At 38.9% G+C, this 20,391-nt stretch overlaps 1 protein-coding gene across 2 annotated transcripts in view; it reads right to left on the reverse strand.

Annotated features, from left to right (window-relative positions):
• Window positions 1–10,202: 10,202 nt before the first annotated feature.
• Window positions 10,203–20,391, reverse strand: part of MAN1A2 (mannosidase alpha class 1A member 2) — a 151,852-nt gene continuing 141,663 nt past the window's right edge. The window contains exon 13 of one of the 2 annotated variants that reach the window (XM_065906143.1): window positions 10,203–15,655. In XM_065906143.1, the coding sequence (XP_065762215.1) occupies window positions 15,625–15,655 (31 nt within the window). In that variant the 3' untranslated portion in view covers window positions 10,203–15,624. Of the gene's footprint in view, window positions 16,081–20,391 lie in introns of both variants that reach the window. The other variant, XM_065906135.1, reaches the window with a different exon arrangement.

The raw sequence follows: 20,391 nt of genomic DNA on the forward strand, positions 1-20,391 counted from the left end.
TCCCCTTGCACCAAGGGGGCAAGGCCCTGTGAGCTGAGTGTGCACAGCCAAGCTAAGCCCTCATCCTGAGCTGGGCTGATGGGGAGTGTGGGTGGAGGAAGAAGGAAAAGACTAGAGTGAGCAAGGTATCACAGGGGCCCTATAAATCATAGATGTTTGCCAAGTGGAAAAATACCCAACTCTCAGAATGTCTCATTTTGCATTTCTTAGAAACATTTCATGAAAGAGGTCAAATGAAATGCACCAACTCTGGTGGAACCAGGTGTGAACTGCTTCCCTCTGTCCTGCACAAACAGGGCCCCTTTCCCAGTATTTGGTCTGAAGCGAGCTGGGCCTGGAATGCCCAGAGGCAATGGCACACACAGTATCACTGCCCTCTTCAAGAGAGTGTCTTCTACATGCCTGGGAAGCTTCCTGCGGTCTCTAGTCCTCTCTTCATTCCGGAGCTCTTCAGGGACTGCACTCTGGACAGCACAGCTCCCGTCAGCCACAGTCCGAGCAAGGAGGAACCTCAGGGCCGCTCGGGTCACCCCTCGGAGCCCCCAAGGCTGGAGGCTGGCCAGGCTTCTGAGGTCTGTTAGGTGCAGATCCCGGTGGGAAGCCCAGCACTCCAGCTAGACTCATCCAGGCCAAGCAACACACCAGGACCACAATGTGGAAGAAGCGGCCCACCTGGCTCTGATGGAGCCTGCAGAGTCCCTGTGCCTTTTCCAGGGGGCCCACGGGGAAGATGGGCTTCATGCTGTAAGCTAAAGCAGCCAGCACTGGGCCCGCAGACGGACTCCACCTGTCCTCATCAGAGGCGCTGTGGTTAGGAGCATACTCGCTCATTTCAAATGACCATGGGGAGGCTACTTAGTCTGTCTGAGTCTCCATTTCCTAATCTGTAAGTGGGAGTGATCATAGTCCCTACACTCCATGTTGTTATGAAGATTATATGAGATAATATCTGGAGAACGAAATGGCAACTCACTCCAATATTCTTGTCTGGAAAATTCCATGGACAGAGGAGGCTGGGGGGCTACAGTCCATGGGATCGCAAGAGTCGGACACGACTGAGAAACTAAACCATCACCACCATGAGCTGATATCTGCAATGTCCTAGCAAGGTACCTGGCATTTTAGAAGGGCTTGGAATCCAAGGGCGTTATTGCTAAGCTGAATGACGAGAGCCTGAATTATAGAGGGATTTCTAGTCATTACAAGATGTACAGCAACCACCCTCTGCCAATAAAAGCCGTGTTAAGTCTGAGTTGTTGAGCAAGGCTGAAGCCAAGTGGTGGGTCTGTGAGTGAAGCCCTGGCTCCTTGATCTGGGCTCCCGTCCAGAACAGCTGATCAGGAAGCAAGGGTGGTCTAAGCCTCAGCTGGTCTAGCCTGGTGGTGCCACATGGGACAAGCTATTTAATCCTCCCAACCACCCTGAGAGAGGTATGTAATATCTCATTTTTCAGATGAGAAGATTGAGACCTAGAGATGTTGGATTTGCAGCTGGTGGTCACCAAGTGAATATGCACCAGACCTGGGATTTGAACCTGTGATGTTCGACTTTACAGAATATCTGTCTTTTCTGTGGTTATTTCTTGCCAGCACTCAGAACTTCTAAGTTTTAGGGAATCCCTTACTATGTGAGTTCAGTGGGAGGAAAGCTCCTTGCCCCTGTCAGTCAGAGTGAACAATTGGATCCATCTCCACTGTTCACCAGGCTTCCCTGGTGGCAAAAGAACTCGCCTGCCTATGCAGGCAGATGTAAGAGACGCGGGTTCGATCCCTGGGTCAGGAAGATTTTCTGGAGGAGGGCATGGCAACCCACTCCAGTATTCTTGCCTGGAGAATCCCATGGACAGGGGAGCCTGGTGGGCTACAGTCCATAGGGTCCACAGAGTCAGACACAACTGAAGCGACTTAGCGCACATGCACCACTGTTCACCAAACACACACTTCAAACCTTGCCCAAGGCTGCAAAGCCCTAAGAATAGGGCTGTGATGGTTCCATGACAGAGGCTGTGTCTGATCCTGCCCGGGGCTGTCTGTGTCCTGGCTTCCTGAGTCCCTGGCTCTCACCCCTTCTCTAAACCCATGCCTCAAGCTTTCTGCAGCTCTGCTGTCACAGGAATTGCAAAATTAGTGTGTTCAAGAATAAATTTAGAATTCAGCCCTCCTAAATCTTAATCATTTCCATTCAGTAAATGGTAACTCTATTCTGTTGGTTGTTCAGGTCAAGAACTCTGGAGTCAACCTTGCCTTCTCTCTCTCTCTCTCATAGTCATATGGTTGGAACCCAGGGACAAATCATGTGAGCTTTAATCTTCAAATCACAGACCCAATCACTGTCCTTGCCACTGATGTGAATCACTACCTTTCCTCACCTGGGTTATTTCAGCAGCCTCTAACTGGCCCTGAACAATCTGCTCTCCACACAGCAGCCAGAGCGACCCTTCACAAGCACAGAGAAAACCGCATTGCACCCCCTTAGTCTTTCAGGGGCTTCTGTCTCAGTTATCATAAAAGCCAGTGACTGGGCCCGCAGCTCCTCTTGGGTCCCCTCCCCTTCTATGCAAACATGTCATGCAGCCCTGCTTGGAAGGACTGGTTGCTCCAAAGTATAATCTTCAACTTGCCTCAGCATCTTAAACATAACCATATTAAATATTATATTTCTTTCCCTAGAATGACTAAGATTATCACTCATTGGTGGCACATGTCCCTGACTTCTTACTGCTGAACTGCTTCAAAATACTGTGCCCATGCTAATTTGTTTTGGAGTCATCCAAAGGTGGGATGAGTATTTTTAAAAGATATTTCCAGGGGACTTCTTTAAACCTTTTCCTAAATAACATTCATTTTGTGTATCTCATGGGTTCTTTGGTATTGGTAGATGACTAAACCCAGAATTTCAGAAGGTATAGCCACTCCTGGGATCTTGGTGAGTGTCCCTGCTTGCCTATCCCAGACCATGGACAATGTGGTCTCAGGGCCTAAAAAGATCTGCATGAGAGGATTGTTTTACGGGTCTCAGTGAAATGGGTGTCCTTTCTCAAGTTCAAGGCTAGTGCTTGTGCTTTGGATCTCATATCCTCATATCCTCTCCTTTCTCAGGTACCTCTGCCTTGTCAAATAGGCTCCTTTCCTCCTTACCTTCAAACTCTACTCCTTGAAAAATTCAAATGCCAGGTTTTTAAAGAATCTTTCTTGATTATTTTCTCTCCTCCTAAACCTGTCCTAAGCTTGATGGAGATGGTCCTCCTACTCTCCCCTATAATATGAATGCATTCCCTCTGTGAGAGCATTTGTCATATTAAGTGGGTCAATCCCTGTTTCGGAATAGAGATTTTATTTTGATTGCTATATACTTGAAGCTTACTAGAGCTTCTGGAAACAGAAGGTAAAAGTGCAATAAATGTCTGTGCAATATTATAACCATATTAATTATGTCATGAATCACATGCAAACTTTCTAGTCCAGATTCCTCATTTTATAGAAAATACATGGAGAGCCAGAGAAGTTGAATAACTTGTGAAAGATTTTACAATCATTCAGAGGAAGATAACAGACAACAGTCTTGGATCCTTGACTAATCAGACATTTCTGTTTATCCCATTAGGCCTTCTGACATTTTGTGCACCAACTGCACAGGGCATTTACCATATTTGCATAAAAAGAACACAATATATGACAAATCCCTTTTGTAATACCTAAACTTTTCTTAGTGTATATGGTTTTGACAATGTTTTCATTGCTAGAAAAACTCCAAATCAAGATAAATTGACCCTAAACTGGGGAAGCCTGGCTTGATGGAGGGCACCGAGGTCTGAGAACGGGGTATTTATTTGACTGATAAAGAAGTTGTTAAGTAGATTAAAAGATGATCACCATACTCTGTCCTTAAGCCTCTGTCAATCCAGTTGGGGATGTAAAGGCATTTCCACAAAGAAACGTTAAGACAGAATATAATAAATCAAAAGAGAGTTAAGAATAAGAACAATGGATGTACAGTGTGGAAGAAATTACTCAGGAATGTCAGGAAAGGTCCCGTAAAAGTTCCAGTGAGAACACAAAATGAGTGGAATTTTGATAGATGTGGATAAAAGGCCTTTCAGCTGGGAAGAGGAAACTTTAAGGCTAAAATATCTAGGGGAATTTATAAAGAATATCAATAAAAACATCCATCCATCTTTTATTTATTTACTTCTGGAATGGCAGATGGCAGAGTGAGGGGCAACTCTTTTCTCCCAAAAGGAATAAAATAGACAAACTTTCCAGAAATTGGGCAAGGGCATACAACAAATCAAGAAGCATTTATTCAAGAAAATATCACTGACCTTCAGGTAAGAACAGTGGGTCTGTAGTATTTCAGCCTAGGGCTTCGCCCATTTCCTTAAAGCTCCATCAGCATGACAGGTCTCCCAGGCGGGACAAGCTGGGGTGGAGGGTGCATTAAAGCTCCATTTTTCTGGGCATTGTTAGAAATAGCAATCTTAGTGGCAAAAAACCAGGAAAGATCAATACAGCTAGCCTGAGATTTTGGTTCTGGCTGGGACAAGCAATAGATTGGCAGACTAGCCAGAAATTTAACAGGGTGATAGGTCCATGGAATGACACAACCATAGTGTACCTAGACATATCCCTGATGGTTGGGAAGACTGCAAGAGCAAGGCAGAATATATTCAGGGGAGACTAGAAAGAGCCTTGATGTTGTTCAGTTGCTAAGTTGTATCCGACTCTTTGCAACCTAATGGACTGTGGCATACCAGGCTTCCCTGTCCTTCACTGTCTCCGAGTTTGCTCAAACTCATGTCCATTGAGCCAGTGATGCCATCCAAACATCTCATCCTCTGTGACCCCCTTCTCCTCCTGCCCTCAATCTTCCCCAGCATCAGGGTCTTTTCCGTTGAGTTTTCTCTTCATATCAGGTGGCCAAAGTACTGGAACTTCAACTTCAGCATCAATCCTTCCAAAGTTGATTTTCTTTAGGATTGACTGATTTGATCTTCTTGCTGTCCAAGGGGCTGTCAAGAATCTTCTCCAGAACCACAGTTCGAAAGAAAGAGCCTTATTTATCTGCATACATTCCTGGCTGAATGTGAGGCCTTGGACACAGGCAGCTCTCACTAACGAGGGCCCAAGGTAAAGTGAAAGCTACATGAACTTGTAAGCTGCACACAATTTGAATTGTTCTACAGCCTACACACAGATCCACTGGCAAATGATGGAAGACCTTACTGGCTAAAGATATATTGGAGTAAAACTTCTGATAGCTCACTCACTGGCTGACCACTAAGCTATGCTGATGCAGGAGTGAATATGTTTCAAAACATACAACACTGAGCAGAGATATCAGTGACCATGAAGCCCAGGAGAGATTATCTCTGTAGAATTAGTCCAGACAAGACAAGTGAAAGTCGCTCAGTCGTGTCCGACTCTTTGCAAACCCATAGGCTATAGTCCACATAATATTCCAGGCTAGAATACTGGAGGGGGTTGCCTTTCCCTTCTCCAGGGGATCTTCCCAGCCCAGGGATCAAACCCAGGTCTCCTGCGTTGCAGGCAGATTCTTTACCAGCTGAGCCACAAAGGAAGCCTAAGAATACTGGAGTGGGTAGTCTATCCTTTCCCCAGTGGGTCTTCCTGACCCAGAAATTGAACAGGGATCTCCTGCATTGCTGGCGTATTCTTTACAAACTGAGCTATAAGGGAATTAGTCCAGGGAAATCACTAAACAAACAGAAAAATGGCAGTAGCAGCAATCACTACCTTCCTGGGTGGAGGAGATCAGATCAGAATCCAGAGTTGCTATGATATTATCTAAAATGTCCACTTTTCAATGTGTGTGTATGTATATATATATATATATATATATATATATATGCAAAGAAACAGGACAATGGCTTAATTTCAGGAAAAAAATAAATAGCTAATAAACATCCCTGGCTTCCACCCACTAGCTGCCGGTAGTATCAGCCCTCAATTCCTAGGTCATGACAATCAACAATGTCTTCAGACATTGCCAAATGTGTCCTGGAGGCGGGGAAAAAATTACCCCCTTATTCAGAACCACTACTCTAAAACTACAAGTAAATCAACATAATGTGCTATTGGCATCAGTTCAGTTGCTCAGTCATGTCTGACTCTTTGAGACCCCATGGACTGCAGCATGCCAGGCCTCTCTGTCCATCGCCAACTCCCGGAGTTTACTCAAACTCATGTCCATTGAGCGGTGATGCCATCCAGCCATCTCATCCTCTGTCGTCCCCTTCTCCTCCTGCCTTCAATCTTCGCCAGCATCAGGGTCTTTTCAAATGAGTCAGTTCTTCCCATCAGGTGGCCAAAGTATTGGAGTTTCAGCATCAGCATCAGTCCTTCCAATGAATATTCAGGACTGATTTCCTTTAGGATTGACTAGTTTGACTTCCTTGCAGTCCAAGGGACTCTCAAGAGTCTTCTCCAACACCACAGTCCAAAAGCATCAGTTCTTCGGCACTCAGCTTTCTTTATAGTCCAACTTTCACATCCACACATGACTACTGAAAAAACCATAGCTTTGACTAGATGGACCTTTGTTGGCAAAGTAATGTCTCTGCTTTTAAAAATACTGTCTAGGTTGGTCATAACTTTTCTTCCAAGGAGCAAGTGTCTTTTAATTCCATGGCTGCAGTCACGATCTGCGGTGATTTTGGAGCCCCCCCAAAATAGAGTCTGTCACTGTTTCCACTGTTTCCCCATCTATTTGCCATGAAGTGGTGGGACCATGATGCCATGATCTTACTTTTCTGAATGCTGAGTTTTAAGACAACTTTTTCACTCTCCTCTTTCACTTTCATCAAGAGGCTCTTTAGTTCTTCTTTGCTTTCTGCCATAAGAGTGATGTCATCTGCATATCTGAGGTTATTGATATTTCTCCCAGCAGTCTTGATTCCAGCTTGTGCTTCATCCACCCCAGAGTTTCTCATGATGTACTCTGCATATAAGTTAAATAAGCAGGGTGACAATATACAGCCTTGACGTACTCCTTTCCCTATTTGGAACCAGTCTGTTGTTCCATATCCAGTTCTAACTGTTGCTTCCTGACCTGCATACAGATTTCTCAAGAGGCAGGTCAGTTGGTCAGGTATTCCTATCTCTTTAAGAATTTTCCAGAGTTTGTTGTGGTCCATGCAGTCAAAGGCTTTGGCATGGTCAATAAAGCAGAAGTAGATGGTTTTCTGGAACTTGCTTTTTCGATGATCCAATGGATGTTGATCCAATGGATGTTGGCAATATGATCTCTGGTTCCTCTGCCTTTTCTAAACCCAGTATTGGCATAAGGAAAGACATAGACCAAGAGACAAACTTGAGAATCCAGAAATAAAACTTTACATTTATGATCAGTTGATATATTGCAAAGGAGCCAAAGCAATTTAATAGGGAAAGGATAGTCTTTTCAACAAATACTACTGGGATAATTAGATACCAACATGCACAAATGAGACCTTTATCATATATAAGGAATTAATTTGAAATAAATCATACACCTAAATTTAAGAGCTAAAATGATAAAACTTTTAGGAGAAAACACAGGTCTAAAGTCTTTGTGACCTTGGATTATGCAAAAAAGGAAAAACCAGGAAAGAAAATATTGCTATATTACACTTTATCCAAATTAAAATAGGTTGGATTCAAAATAGAGCATTAAAAAATAAAGACAAACCACAACCTTAGAGAAAATAGATACAGTATAAAGAACCCATGCAACTCAATAAGAGAGTCCAGTTTTCAGAATGGGAAAAATATTTTGAATAGACATTTTACCAGACATCTGCACAGCTAGTAGCACAGACTCAACGTCATTATTCATTAGGAAAACGCCAATGAATGCTGTATTCAGATACAATTTCACACCCACTAGAACGGCTGTAACAGACAATAACAAATATTGGTGGGGATGAGGAGAAACTGGTACTCTTGCCCTTATACATTACTGGTGGGTATGTAAAAACAGTCACTTTGAAAGATAGTATGGTAATTTCTTTAAAAGTTATAGATAACTTTGCCATGTTATCTAGCATTTCCAACCCCTGAGTATATACACGAGGAATGAAAACAAATGTCCACATGAAAACTTGTCTGCAAGGTTCATAACAGCACTGTTTACAATAGCCAAAAAGTAGAAACCAAAATGTCCATTAATTGATGAATGGATAAACAAAATATGGAATATCCATATAAATCAAATGCTTTCAGCAATAAAAAGGAACGAACTCTTGATGCTTTGCTATAGCATAATTATAGCTTGAAAACCCTGTTAGATTAAAGAAGCCAACCGCAAAAGACAACACAAAATGCCCAGAAAAGGCAAATCTATAAAGACCAGGGCTTCCCTGATGGCTCAGATGGTAAAGGATCAATCAGCCTGTGATGCAGGAGGACCCAGGTTCAATCCCTGGTTTGGGAAGATCCCCTGGAAAAGAAAATGGCAACCCATTCCAGTATTCTTGCTTGGAGAATTCCATGGACAGAGGAGCCTTCCATGGGGTCATAAAGAGTCCGACACAACTGAGAGATTTAGCAAGCAAACATAAAGACCAAAGGCAGATTAATGATTTTCAAGGGCTGAGACAGGAACAGAAACTGGCTGCAAATGGGCATGGAGGACCCTTTGTGGATTGTGGGAGGGTTGTACAATTCTATAAGCTTACTAAATATCACTGAACTTCCCATTTAAAATGGGAAAGCTTTATTTTGTGTAAATCATACCTCAATAAAGCTGTTAATTAAAAAAAAGTTAAACAAGCAAATGGCAAACACTAATTCTCATATCCTTGCCACAAAAAGATAACTGCTGTTAACTTTCAGTTTTTTTTTGTCTGTGTGTTTTAACAAAATGTTCTACCATAGTTTTAAAGTTGCTTGGTTCACATATATTAATATATTTGTGTGTCATTAATAACAAAACTTCATGGAACACTTCATGAAATGATACATGATGAAATTGAAAAACCACTTTGGGGATCATCCAATGCCTTAATTTTACCCCCTTTTGGTTTCATTACATATAAAACAAGAAAATAGAACTAGTTTTCTTGGTTCTTTGCTGCCCTGAAACTCTATTAAATTTTTTCTACTTCTTTTGGAATTATTACTCCAATCTGTTGCTAATGAACATAATTAAAAAATAGCAACTAACACGACAAGCTTATTTCAGCCTGGATACATGAATTTTTCATATTTAATTCTCCTAAAAAAAAAAATCTGTATTATCTTCCTTTTCCAGATAAAAAATTAAGATTTTCTTAAGGTTAAGAAATTGAAATTCTCTTGAGGGAAGGAGAGAATGGGGAATTATTGCTCAATGGTTAGAGATTGTTTGGAGTGATGAAAAAGTTTTGGAGATAGATACTGGTGATGGTTGAACAACACTGTCAATGTAATTATTAATGCTACTGGGTTATACACAAATATGGCTAAAGTGGCAAACTTTATAAATTATATTTAATTACAAAAAAATTTTTTAAGACATTCATTAGGTCAGCCAACAGGATTCTTTTTTTTATAAACAGCCTTAATGAGGTACAACTGGCATAACATGCTGTTAATTGAAGCTGTATATGCTGATATGGGGCTTCCCTGGTGGCTCAGAGGTTAAAGCGTCTGCCTGCAGTACAGGAGACCTGGGCTCAATCCCTGAGTCAGGAAGATACCCTGGAGAAGGAAATGGCAACCCACTCCAGCATTCTTGCCTGGAGAATCCCATGGAGGGAGGAACCTGGTAGGCTACAGTCCATGGGGTCACAAAGAGTCGGACACGACTGAGTGACTTCAGTTCACTTCACTTCTTCATGCTATGATATATGCATACACTGTGTAATGATTACTCAAGTCCCGTAGGCCTGTCTTTGCTCAAGAATCACTTAAGAAGAGTCAGGTAACAGAAAGAGATCCAGTGATTATATGATTTTTAAGCTTGATGGTCTCAGAGGTTGGACTAGACTAGATAAAACAGTCACACAGGCCTATAGCTTGTTTTCTTAAAATTAGATGGCATGAAAATCTCATCTGGCAACTCTTCATCTTTCTATAATACTGAGGAATATTAAAATTAGCTGACCCAAAAGAAATACTCTCTGAATGCTCCCACAGTCTCCCAACTGAAAGTCCAAGTTGTTCTACAAACAGGAAGACTGAACTGTGCTGTCATCAGTGGGTACAAATGAAGGATAAACAGACTTTTCACTTAAAGAACATCTTTATTTAATCTTTAATATACAATATTACCTTTAATTTATAAAAATTAGCATGGAGGAGGACATAACTGGAAATCAGTTCAGGAGTGGCCAGTGGGTATTGATTTAGGAGGTTATACTTGCCCCACGTGTTAGTTTAGGGAAAAATTATACCAGTGAATTTGAGACCAGTAAGATTGAGAAATGGCATTTCAACTTATGAATCCAGTATTAAAACTGGGGATGCTTTATTCAACTTATTCAACAAAAACTAATTTCTAAATTTTCTAAAAAATAACTTCTCCCAAGAGGTGAGCTTATCTCCATGGATTTTTCTGGTATATAATTTGCAATAGAAGTCTGTAGCTTTCCAATAGCTGCAACACATTTTTATTTAAAATCTTCTGCATATTAACATGTATGTATGTGGGTGTACATGTCTGTGTACTCACACTGATTCACACTGAGCTGAAGCCAACTGTATTGCATGCTGAACTCAGAAAGGTAATTCCATTATGGTGTGTGTCCCCCTGCCATTCTGAGTACAGGCTTCCCCTCTTCTAGGATTTCCAAATATAGTGAAAAATTTGGTAAACTTCTTTGTGAAAAAAGCTATCCTCAGGAAGCTCGGTGCACTGCAATGTACATACATACTAGCCATGTGGTATCGTGTAATTTCATGAGTTCTGCTGAGCTCAAAGTTTAAAGTGGAATAGTTGTTAAACAGTTAAAGGCTGAGGATGCTTTAATTTAAATATGATGCACACTGACATTCTGAAATACTATTGACCTGAAAAGGATTGAGCAAGTGCAAGAAGAGGAAGGGAACTCTTCTTTTGGACACATCTTTTTCTCTGCATTCCTCAGATTTAGGCTGTTGTAGAGGTAACAAGGGCAATGGTACCTTTCTGCAGTCTAAAAAAAGGAATAGTGGTTGCCACATGGCAACTGAGGCACATAACCCATTTTCTGTTGCTTAAAATTTTTTCAGGAGATTGACTTCTGTAGCACAAAGGTCAGAAATATAATTTCACATTCTTGTCATAGGGCCCTAAGAGTATTCAAGTGGAGGAATTTTTGCAGCTCCAGCCATCCAGAGTCCTGGTCCAAAGGTTAATGAGCAGGCAGAACCTGAAGCAAATATACTAATTTTGATACCACAGAGACCCTTTCTTTTATATGGAGACTCTGGAATTGTGGCACTAAATGACAAGAAAGGATAAGGGCTAACAGCATACCCCACAAACAAACAAAATGCCTCTTTCAAGATAGTTGTACCATACTGAAACCTAACAGCCTCCAGAGTATAGCTATTTTCAAGACAACAAATATATAGCTTTAGGTTACACAAATACACATGATCGTACATACATGACTTTTTTTTTTGCTTTAAAAATGAATTATGTATTCAAAACACAGATAAAAAGATGCATATCAAAGATTATAGGGTCTTACACAAATTAAAATTGGGATCAAGGGTTAACGACTATGATCCATGGGCCAAATCTAGTCCTCCATGTTCCAGAAAATAAAGTTTTATTGGAAAACAGCCACCGATAACCCTTCCTTTGCATGTTGTCTACACTTGCTTTGATGGCTTAACAGCAGAACTGAGTAGTAGAGAGAGACTGTATGGCTCACAAAGCCTGAAATATTTACCATCTGGCTCTCTGGAGGAAAGCTTGCTGATCCACAGATCACAGAGAACATGACCTGAATGAGTTGAAGGAACAGAAAATCATATTCATCAATGTTCCGGAACCAAGTACATTAAAATATCTCCAGATCATATTTGGTTACTCGAATATTCTGCTTAGAATTTGTGCAGCCAAAACCAGTTAACAACGGTGTTCACTAACAGAAACAATACTAAAAATCTTTCTGTGTATCATTGTATTTATGTATATATCTACATAAAGAGTAGATTAAGATATGAGCTAGCCAATCTGAGTGTAAGGAAACCTAAAGAAAAATAAGAACTCAAAATACCATTACTATGAACTGTTACTAGGAACTTAGAAATATTTCAGTATATTCTTCTTTTATATTTAACAGCATGAGACCATTACTAGGAACCACAGCAGAGCATAAACAGTTTACAACTAACTGCAAATTTTACCCATTTAATTATGTGACAAAATTTTTTGAATATAAAATAACCAGCATTTCTATAAAACATTAACTTTTAATTATGCAATTAAAGTGATAATAGCAAAATAAGAATGTTTTTATTTCTAAAGTAGATATTTTAGTCAAAGTTGCATCAGAAATCAAGTATTTCTTTTGACATTTTTCAAGAGACTTTAGTTATTAACTACAATTATAGCTGTTAGTATTATATAGTAGCACATTGTTTAAAATATATTATAAACCATTTCTTTTCTTCTTTAATTTAAAGGAAATATAAAATTAAGGATTTTGTAACATGAATCATACTGAAAAACACTTAGAATGGTATGAACAACTCTTACACAGAAAATGCCACTGGAATCACAAAGTGTTCTAACACTTGAAAGTGCCGAGCACAATGCTTGGCACATCAGGTATGCTGTGCTTCCTCACTCACTCACTCGCTCACTCACTCACTCATAAGGAATCCACGCCTAAGGAGAAACTACAAGGGCAAGCACAACAAATTTTACCAACAAACTTGAAGTTTTGACAAAGACTTTGGCAATGGAGAATGGGAGAGGAGACGTTAGTGATCAAAATTTCAAACTGCTTGGTTAAAATCTACCAACTGAAGCCCTGGGCTGTCCTAGAGAACATCACAGAGAATCAGGGTCAATATCTCACAACAGGAATATATTCTTTCAATATCCAGGTTTTGCTTTTACACATAAACATCTGCTCAAAGACAAGGATAAGTCGGTGTCAGACGTAAGACAGCACATCTCTACAACCCACCAGAAAGTAAGAATCCTGTGGCTGAGTACCTATTTTTCTGCACTGAGACTTCTTTTCAGTTGGGACCACATTCTCTTGGTTTTAACAGCTTAATACTGGTTTGAACTAAAAACGTGATTCTAAAATTCTAAAAGAAAGAAAAATAAATATAGAAGGTAGAAGGGTGTTCAACATCTATTTTTTTCTCTTGTATACCAAATGATCTACTCTGCACATTTGTGCCAAAGGCACAAAGTAATGTGTCTGCTTTTGAGGAGGCACCTGGAAAGGAGCATTTCTAGGCTCTTTGCAGAAGATCTTAAAAATGTAACGAATGTTTAACCTGAGTCATAAGGGCTACAAAATGCAAAGGACTGTAAAGGACAGAAGAAAGTAAAGAATACTTTCAGAAACTAGCAGAATATGGGAATAATATAGGATAAGGACTGATCTTGGAGAAAAGAAATTTTTAAATCCTTAACAAAAATAAAACATGACACTGGCAACTCGTAGCTGACTTAAATGTAATTGCCTTTGGTATTCAGAGAAGAAAAAAAAGAAAAAGGAAGCATTGTCATAAGCTCTAGTCTTCTCACCGTCACAAGGAAGAGAGGAGATGAAGACTCTTCCTTCCTCCCTCTCAAGAGTCTTTGCCTGGATCAGAACTAGCCATGATCATGCCCTCTCTGTCTTCTCTTGAGCTCCACAAATACAAACAGAGCACTTGGTGTGGGCGTTTTGTCTTTTCATGTCCAGAGAAGTTCCTGGGGAACCAAGAAGGTTCCTTTACTCTGCATTCTTTTAAATGAAGTGAGCAAGTGTTCACTGCCATCTACAAAGCTGTTCTGGGTCTTATGCCAAGTCAAGCTTTTCATTTTTTTTAAGTGACTCATAAGTGGGCTTGTGCTATTTTTAGGAGCAAAGCTAATGTTTTTTGAGAACTAAACACTTTCCCTTTCTCTTCTAAAGTTAGTCATCTATGCTTTTCATTTAAAATTTTTAGTTTTTCAACTAGTAAAAGATATTACAATTTCAACATATGTACTAAAATTTAAGTCTCCTAAAGATTTAAATAAAGCAACTGACTCTACATCCTTACTTTCTATGTATACTGAAAATCTTGAGATGGTTATCATTTATGGATCATCTTCTGAACTACGTGAACTGTATGACTATTTGTGGCATAAGATGAACACCCTTAAAATATTTAATCATACTCTTTTATTAAATCTTTCTCCAATGTAAATCTACCACATGCTAATAAAACAATAAAAAAAAAAAACTATCAAAATAAGACAACAAACCTTTAGAACTCTAAAGTGGGCTTCCTACGCATTGTTTTATGAAATCTTCAAATTCATAGTAAATATCAGACTAATAATACTATTCCCAACTATTACTGCCAATGGAAGCTGTTTGTATTAAGTGTAAAGAAGAAAAAGCATCTTGCACTGTGACATAAATTTAAGGGTCAGAAAATTTATAAGCCTTATTTATCTTTTAGTTCCTGATAAAATTTAAGTTATTCCCCCACAAATATAAAGAAATATTGTAAAATCTATTGATGGTAAGAGAAAGCCCCTTAGATATATTTCAAATTTAGTGTAATATAATTAAATTATACCACATTTTAATTACTAAATATTATTTTGAAACTACTCTGATTAATTCTTTGGATTTATATAAATATCCTTGGAGAAAAAAAGTTGAATTTATTTTTTACATAAAATGTTTATGAAAAGCTCACTCATCTGATGGGATAACAAAGGATCCCCTATCCCAAAAACAGTTAAGGAAGTTTCACTACATCATATTGTTTTTTATTTAATAAATTGTGAAGGTAATCTGGCTCATCAAGGTAAATTCAGAGCTGCACACAGTGCAGTGAATTTTGCCAAGCCACACAAAGAGCTGAAAATTGAGGGAGTCTACTAAGGTCAAAGTGAACGAAATTTACTTGGTAGATTTGCTGGTTTGAAAAAATAATCTCCTACCAACAAAACCAAGGCTTTCTCTTAGAACAGGTTTCAAGGCAACAAACTGCAGCATTTTCCCCACTTTTTGTCATGCTACCAACACGAGACTGAACAACATGCACAGAATTCCAAACCCAGGCTCGTAAGTAGTGGGGATGATAAATAGTAGTTTCAATGATTCCATATGGAAACAAAGACAAAGACTTGGAAGAGTATTCTTTGTGAATCATGTCCCCAGAGAAATCAAATTTAACCAAGAAATTTCAATGGACTAGACTGTGACTTGAAATGGCTGCCAGTCTGCATCTAACGGGAACTTGAAAATTCAGAGAGGGATAGGCATTCTGTTTCTTTTTCGAGTCTTCCTGCGGCCGATGCAGTTACATTGTTTTTTTATTCTTGTTTATTTTAATTCATTCCATTATTAAAAATGGAGGGGAAAAGAGGACAATGTGTAAATATTGTGACGTGAGAGCTGCTCCACTTTGGGAGGAAACAAATGTGTAATTGGTTCCAAAGGCCATCTCCAACTCCTGCAAGGTGCTCCACATTCTTGGCTTATTCTTAGGAAGTATAGCCTCCAGATTCCAGGACTCTAGAAACAACAGCAACAGGCATAATTTCTCAAGTGACCATCTCGTTAAGAATCAAAACACATCAGGTCTCTGTCCTACATACACCAGAATATGTTTTGGTCAGGTATAAAATGGAATCATTTCAAAGTTGAAATATCTACAAGTTGAAAAGTCTTGCAGGGAATAGTCATGTTTCACCCTGCCATGTAGATTTAAGAGGTCCAGGTTTTCAAAAGGCCCCTCTCCAGACTAATTTCTGTAGTGGTCCATGTAAACAAAACACAGGTGAGAATGGTCTTTCTGGAGCTGCATTCATCGAACAGCAGGATTTCTTGAAAGTGTGGTGTTGGCTAAATGTAACACGGGCAGAGGGTGAGCCTCTGTATTAAATACCCAGTGGTCTAAAGGTAAAAGGTCATCACCGGAGAACAGCAGATACAAATACCTGAAAATTTAAAAAAAAAAAAAAAAATGAGTTTCAACTAGAATTCAACAAGAAGATCACGTGATCTCAGTTGTAATGGGAGAGGACACCAGTAACCTATTTTGAGCAACTTTGATAAAAAACACACCAGAAAGTGAACCTAAGTCATTCAAATGATTAAAAACACAAAATCAAAATGTATTCCAGAAAAGTGCATAATAAAATCCAGCAAGATGGAACAACTAGACCTCTGAAAGAAGGCAGTTAAAAAGCAAATTCCACATACCTGTCTGAAGCACATAAAACAACAATGCTGTAAAATGGCATAAAACAAACCAATCCATGATTTTTTAGAGACATTCTTTCAAAATTCAGATATAATATCAATCATACGTTTTGGCAACTTACAGAGATCACAGTATAACTACAAATTAATGTGTGTGTGTGTTTGTGTGTTAGGCACTCAGTCTTGTCCGACTCTTTGGGACCTCATGGACTGTAGCCTGACTCCTTTGTCCATGGGATTTCCTAGGCAAGGATACTGGAGTAAGTTGCCGCTCCCTTCACCAAGGAATCTTCCCAACCCAGGGATCAAACCTGGATCTTCTGCATTGCAAGCATCTACATTTATTAACAAACACTAAAGGAAATAAATAAGCAATGACTTTATATACTTCTAATACATGAGTTTTTATAGTTCTTGGAGAAGATACTGCAAACTGTACAAAAAAGTTCTAGAAACATTATGGATTTATAGGAGGGTTAATCATTCATTAGTCTCTCTTAATAGGTAACAGCATTGTTTATATGAAGACATATATATTTACACCTCTCCATGAACACTGCAGGGCACAGAGGGGAACTTAGAAATTTAAAACAGTTTATACAATGATTCTTACCATTATAGGTAAAAACATCGTATGTATATCACATTATATAATTGGGCAAATTCCAATATGAATTCTATTGGGGGTTATCAAAGTGACCATAAAACTATACAGAGTTGGCAATCTGGGTTATAACTCTCGATCTTAGCAGTAAGTAGCTAGGCTTTACTTAAGGCTTTGGTGAAGAATTCCTTTACAGTATTTTAGCTAAACTCCCTTTATTTTAAAAATAGGCACATTAACATCTTTTCATTTTACTGTTATAGTTCTGGATGACAGAGTAAAACCATATAGCACTGAGGTAAACGGAGGCTGCTTATCAACTGTGTAACTGGTAAAGCTGGAATGGAGAGTAACAGGGCCTCTAGTTTCACTCTTTGATCCCAGACCTTGAGATCTGCTTGACCGACTTATTCACCAGGTAACAGGCAGAGAAGCTGGAATTGAAAAAGGCTTGGACGGACACAGCAAGAGACTGCTGTCTGCTTACTGTGTGGAGATGAGAAGCACAGGCTGTATTTTGGACACAAACACGTCCAGGAGAGAGCTATGTTCTGTGCAGCTCCATGTCTTTTGGCTGAATGTGGGCTAATGTAGCAGGCTCACTCTAATTGCAACACTTCTTGGGAGAGGAGTAGGTAAAGAAATAAAGAGAAAATGCAGTTTCTTATAAAATGATTTCTTTACATTGTCAAGTGCAATAGAAGTACCTTATGTAAATACACAAGTTATGTGAAAGCTTTAGACAACAGAAAGTGGTATTTTATTTTTAAACAATCATGAAACAATCTTAATAAAACTGTAGTGGGTTGAGTAGCCTCCCTATTCCCCAACTCATGTCCATCTGGTGCCTCAGAATGTCACTTTATTTGGAAATAGAGTCTCTGGTATATAATCAGTCAAGGATCTCAAGAGGAAACCATCCTTGATTGAGGGTGGGCCCTAAAACCAATGGCTTCTATCTTTACAAGAGAAAGGAGAGCAAGTGATCTGGACCCAGAGACATGAAAATCATGTAAAGGCAGAGGCAAAGACTCAAGTTAAGTTCCCACCATCCAAGGAACACCTTCAGAGGAAAATTATTTCTGACTTCTGGCCTGCAGAGCTGTGAGAGAATAAACTTCTGTAATGCCACAAAGTTTGTGGTGATTTGTTACTGTAGCTCTAGGAAATTAATACAACTTTCATGCCAAGCTTCCAGAGGATTCCTCTGGACCTTAAGCAGGGGTTTGGACAAACTACTTGGAGAATCAAATAGGCCCTAGACAGCAGGAGCTAGACTACAAATATATATTTAAAAATTTATAGCAAAATAAATGTTTGAAATTAAAGTAAAATAGCTAAACAACATATGTCAAGGCCATGGTACATTATTACTGACAGAGATTTTTAACTTGGATTTTAAATACAGAACAACTGGAGAAGTGTGATCTTTGCTATGAAAGTTGAGAAAAGTCTAATTCAAATTAGCTATCAGACTACTAGATACTTTCTCTTCTAGTAAGGATTTTTTATGACTACAGTTCAAAGTTGAAGATAACAGATGACAAATGGCATTGCCAAAGGCCTGTAAGTATATAAAAAGGTGCTATTAAGTACCTCAGTTTTACTGGATGTCTTGCTTACGTGTTAGAACTATTTTAAAATGCTGTTCACATATGTCTCTTTTATCTTTCTTTTATCCAGAAAGACAAGACATTCAGAGGAAGTGATGGTATGAGAAGTAATCTCAACCAAGTATTGGTAGTACTCACCAAATAGGAAAGTTTTACAGTCAAATAGGAAAGAACAGTCAACCAAATCTGAGAAGAAACATTTAAGTGTCTATGGAGAAATGCTAAGGCTAAAAAAAAACCAACTACGAAGCTAATGTATTCTTTACTTAATTCTTTATGTTTATCAAATGAGCCTTGCTGACTTGTTTACTCTTTTCCACCACTACCAGGGGCAGTGTTGAGGGTATTATGGATAGATGCTACAACCCTAAAGGCTTGCATTAGGGACTACAACTAACTCACAAGAAAACCTCAGACTCTGAAAAATAATTTACTTAAATCTTCCATTTCATTCATACTCCTAATGTTTAAATAACGTCTTAGGATGGATAAACTGAAGACACGCAGTAGAAATTATATTCTAAAAGATGATACATTAAAATATACAACTATTAACCTCTCCAAAAGATCTGCCCTTCTCTGCCTTTCTTAAATCTTAAAGTTGTTTCCTGGTGGGAAAGGGTGGGGAAGAAAAAAACATTGAAACAAACATGGCAGTATTGTGGATTCAAATCCATTTTTTGAAAGATAAACTGGAAGTGGAACATTTGTGACCTTGAGACACAAAGGGCCTGAGAAAAATTCATCTTCCTCTCCTTTAGAGGTCAAATAATTTAGGGTGACTTTCCTATAGGTCAGAGGACACTGAAACTACATAAACAGTTGGGATTATTTCATATAACAAAAAGCCCAATAGTTGTGAGTTGGTTACATGGGAAGAGGAATTGGAAAGGATAGGAACGCTAATTTGCTCATGTCAATCACAGGAAGCAAGACTTTGTCTAAATCGTATCAAGAAATAGGGGCTAGGTATAAAAAAAAAAAAAGCCCAGAGGTAGATGGTAATCTTGGTTAAAGATTAATGAAAAAATATTAATTTTTTTCCTGGTGCCAAAAGGCCTTATCCCTTTTTCCCTTTTTTTAGGTCACTGCCTTGAGAAAACTTCCAACTATCCCTTTGATACGTATGTAAATCTTTTTTTAAAGCTTCATAAACCTCTTGCCAGTGTTACAATCCAGGAATGTTTTTCTTAAAAGGCCTGGGAACCATACCTCTGAAATATAAACATCAAGGAAGACAGCACCCCAATCTCTCTGTCACTGTGAGGTTAGCTTAGGTGACTTCCTCTAAGCTCTAATTAACCCCTTGTCATAAATATAGAAGTATTATTTTTCCTTTGGATAAAGAGAATTAACACACATGGCCTCCCCAGCTACCTTATGAATTCAGAATGAACTATGTAAAGCAAACGGTGCTGTCAAGAAACTATCCGCTTCTCATCACCGCCTTTGTACCTTTGTCAAAAACATGTCTTCCCACCACTCCCTAGATCCTCTGTTTCAGATATGTGTCCACCAATTGTTATTGTCTATTACACCAATGCATTCTATTGATCTATTTGTCTATTGTCTGTCTATTACGCACAATGGATTTTGTATTGTCTATTACACCAATCAGAACCACTGTTCTGATTATGATAGCTTTATAGTAAGTCTTGAAATCAGGCAGTATTAGGCTTTCAACTTTACTTTTTTTGAAACTTATTTTGGTTATTCTATGTTCTTTGTATTTCCATATGAAATTTAGAAACAGCTTATTAATTTCTACCCAAAAGAACTTCCAGAAATTTTTATTGGGATTATGTAACTACAGAATAATTGAGGGAGAA

This window comes from Muntiacus reevesi, chromosome 1 (assembly GCF_963930625.1).
Source record: "Muntiacus reevesi chromosome 1, mMunRee1.1, whole genome shotgun sequence".
Lineage (NCBI taxonomy): Eukaryota > Metazoa > Chordata > Mammalia > Artiodactyla > Cervidae > Muntiacus > Muntiacus reevesi.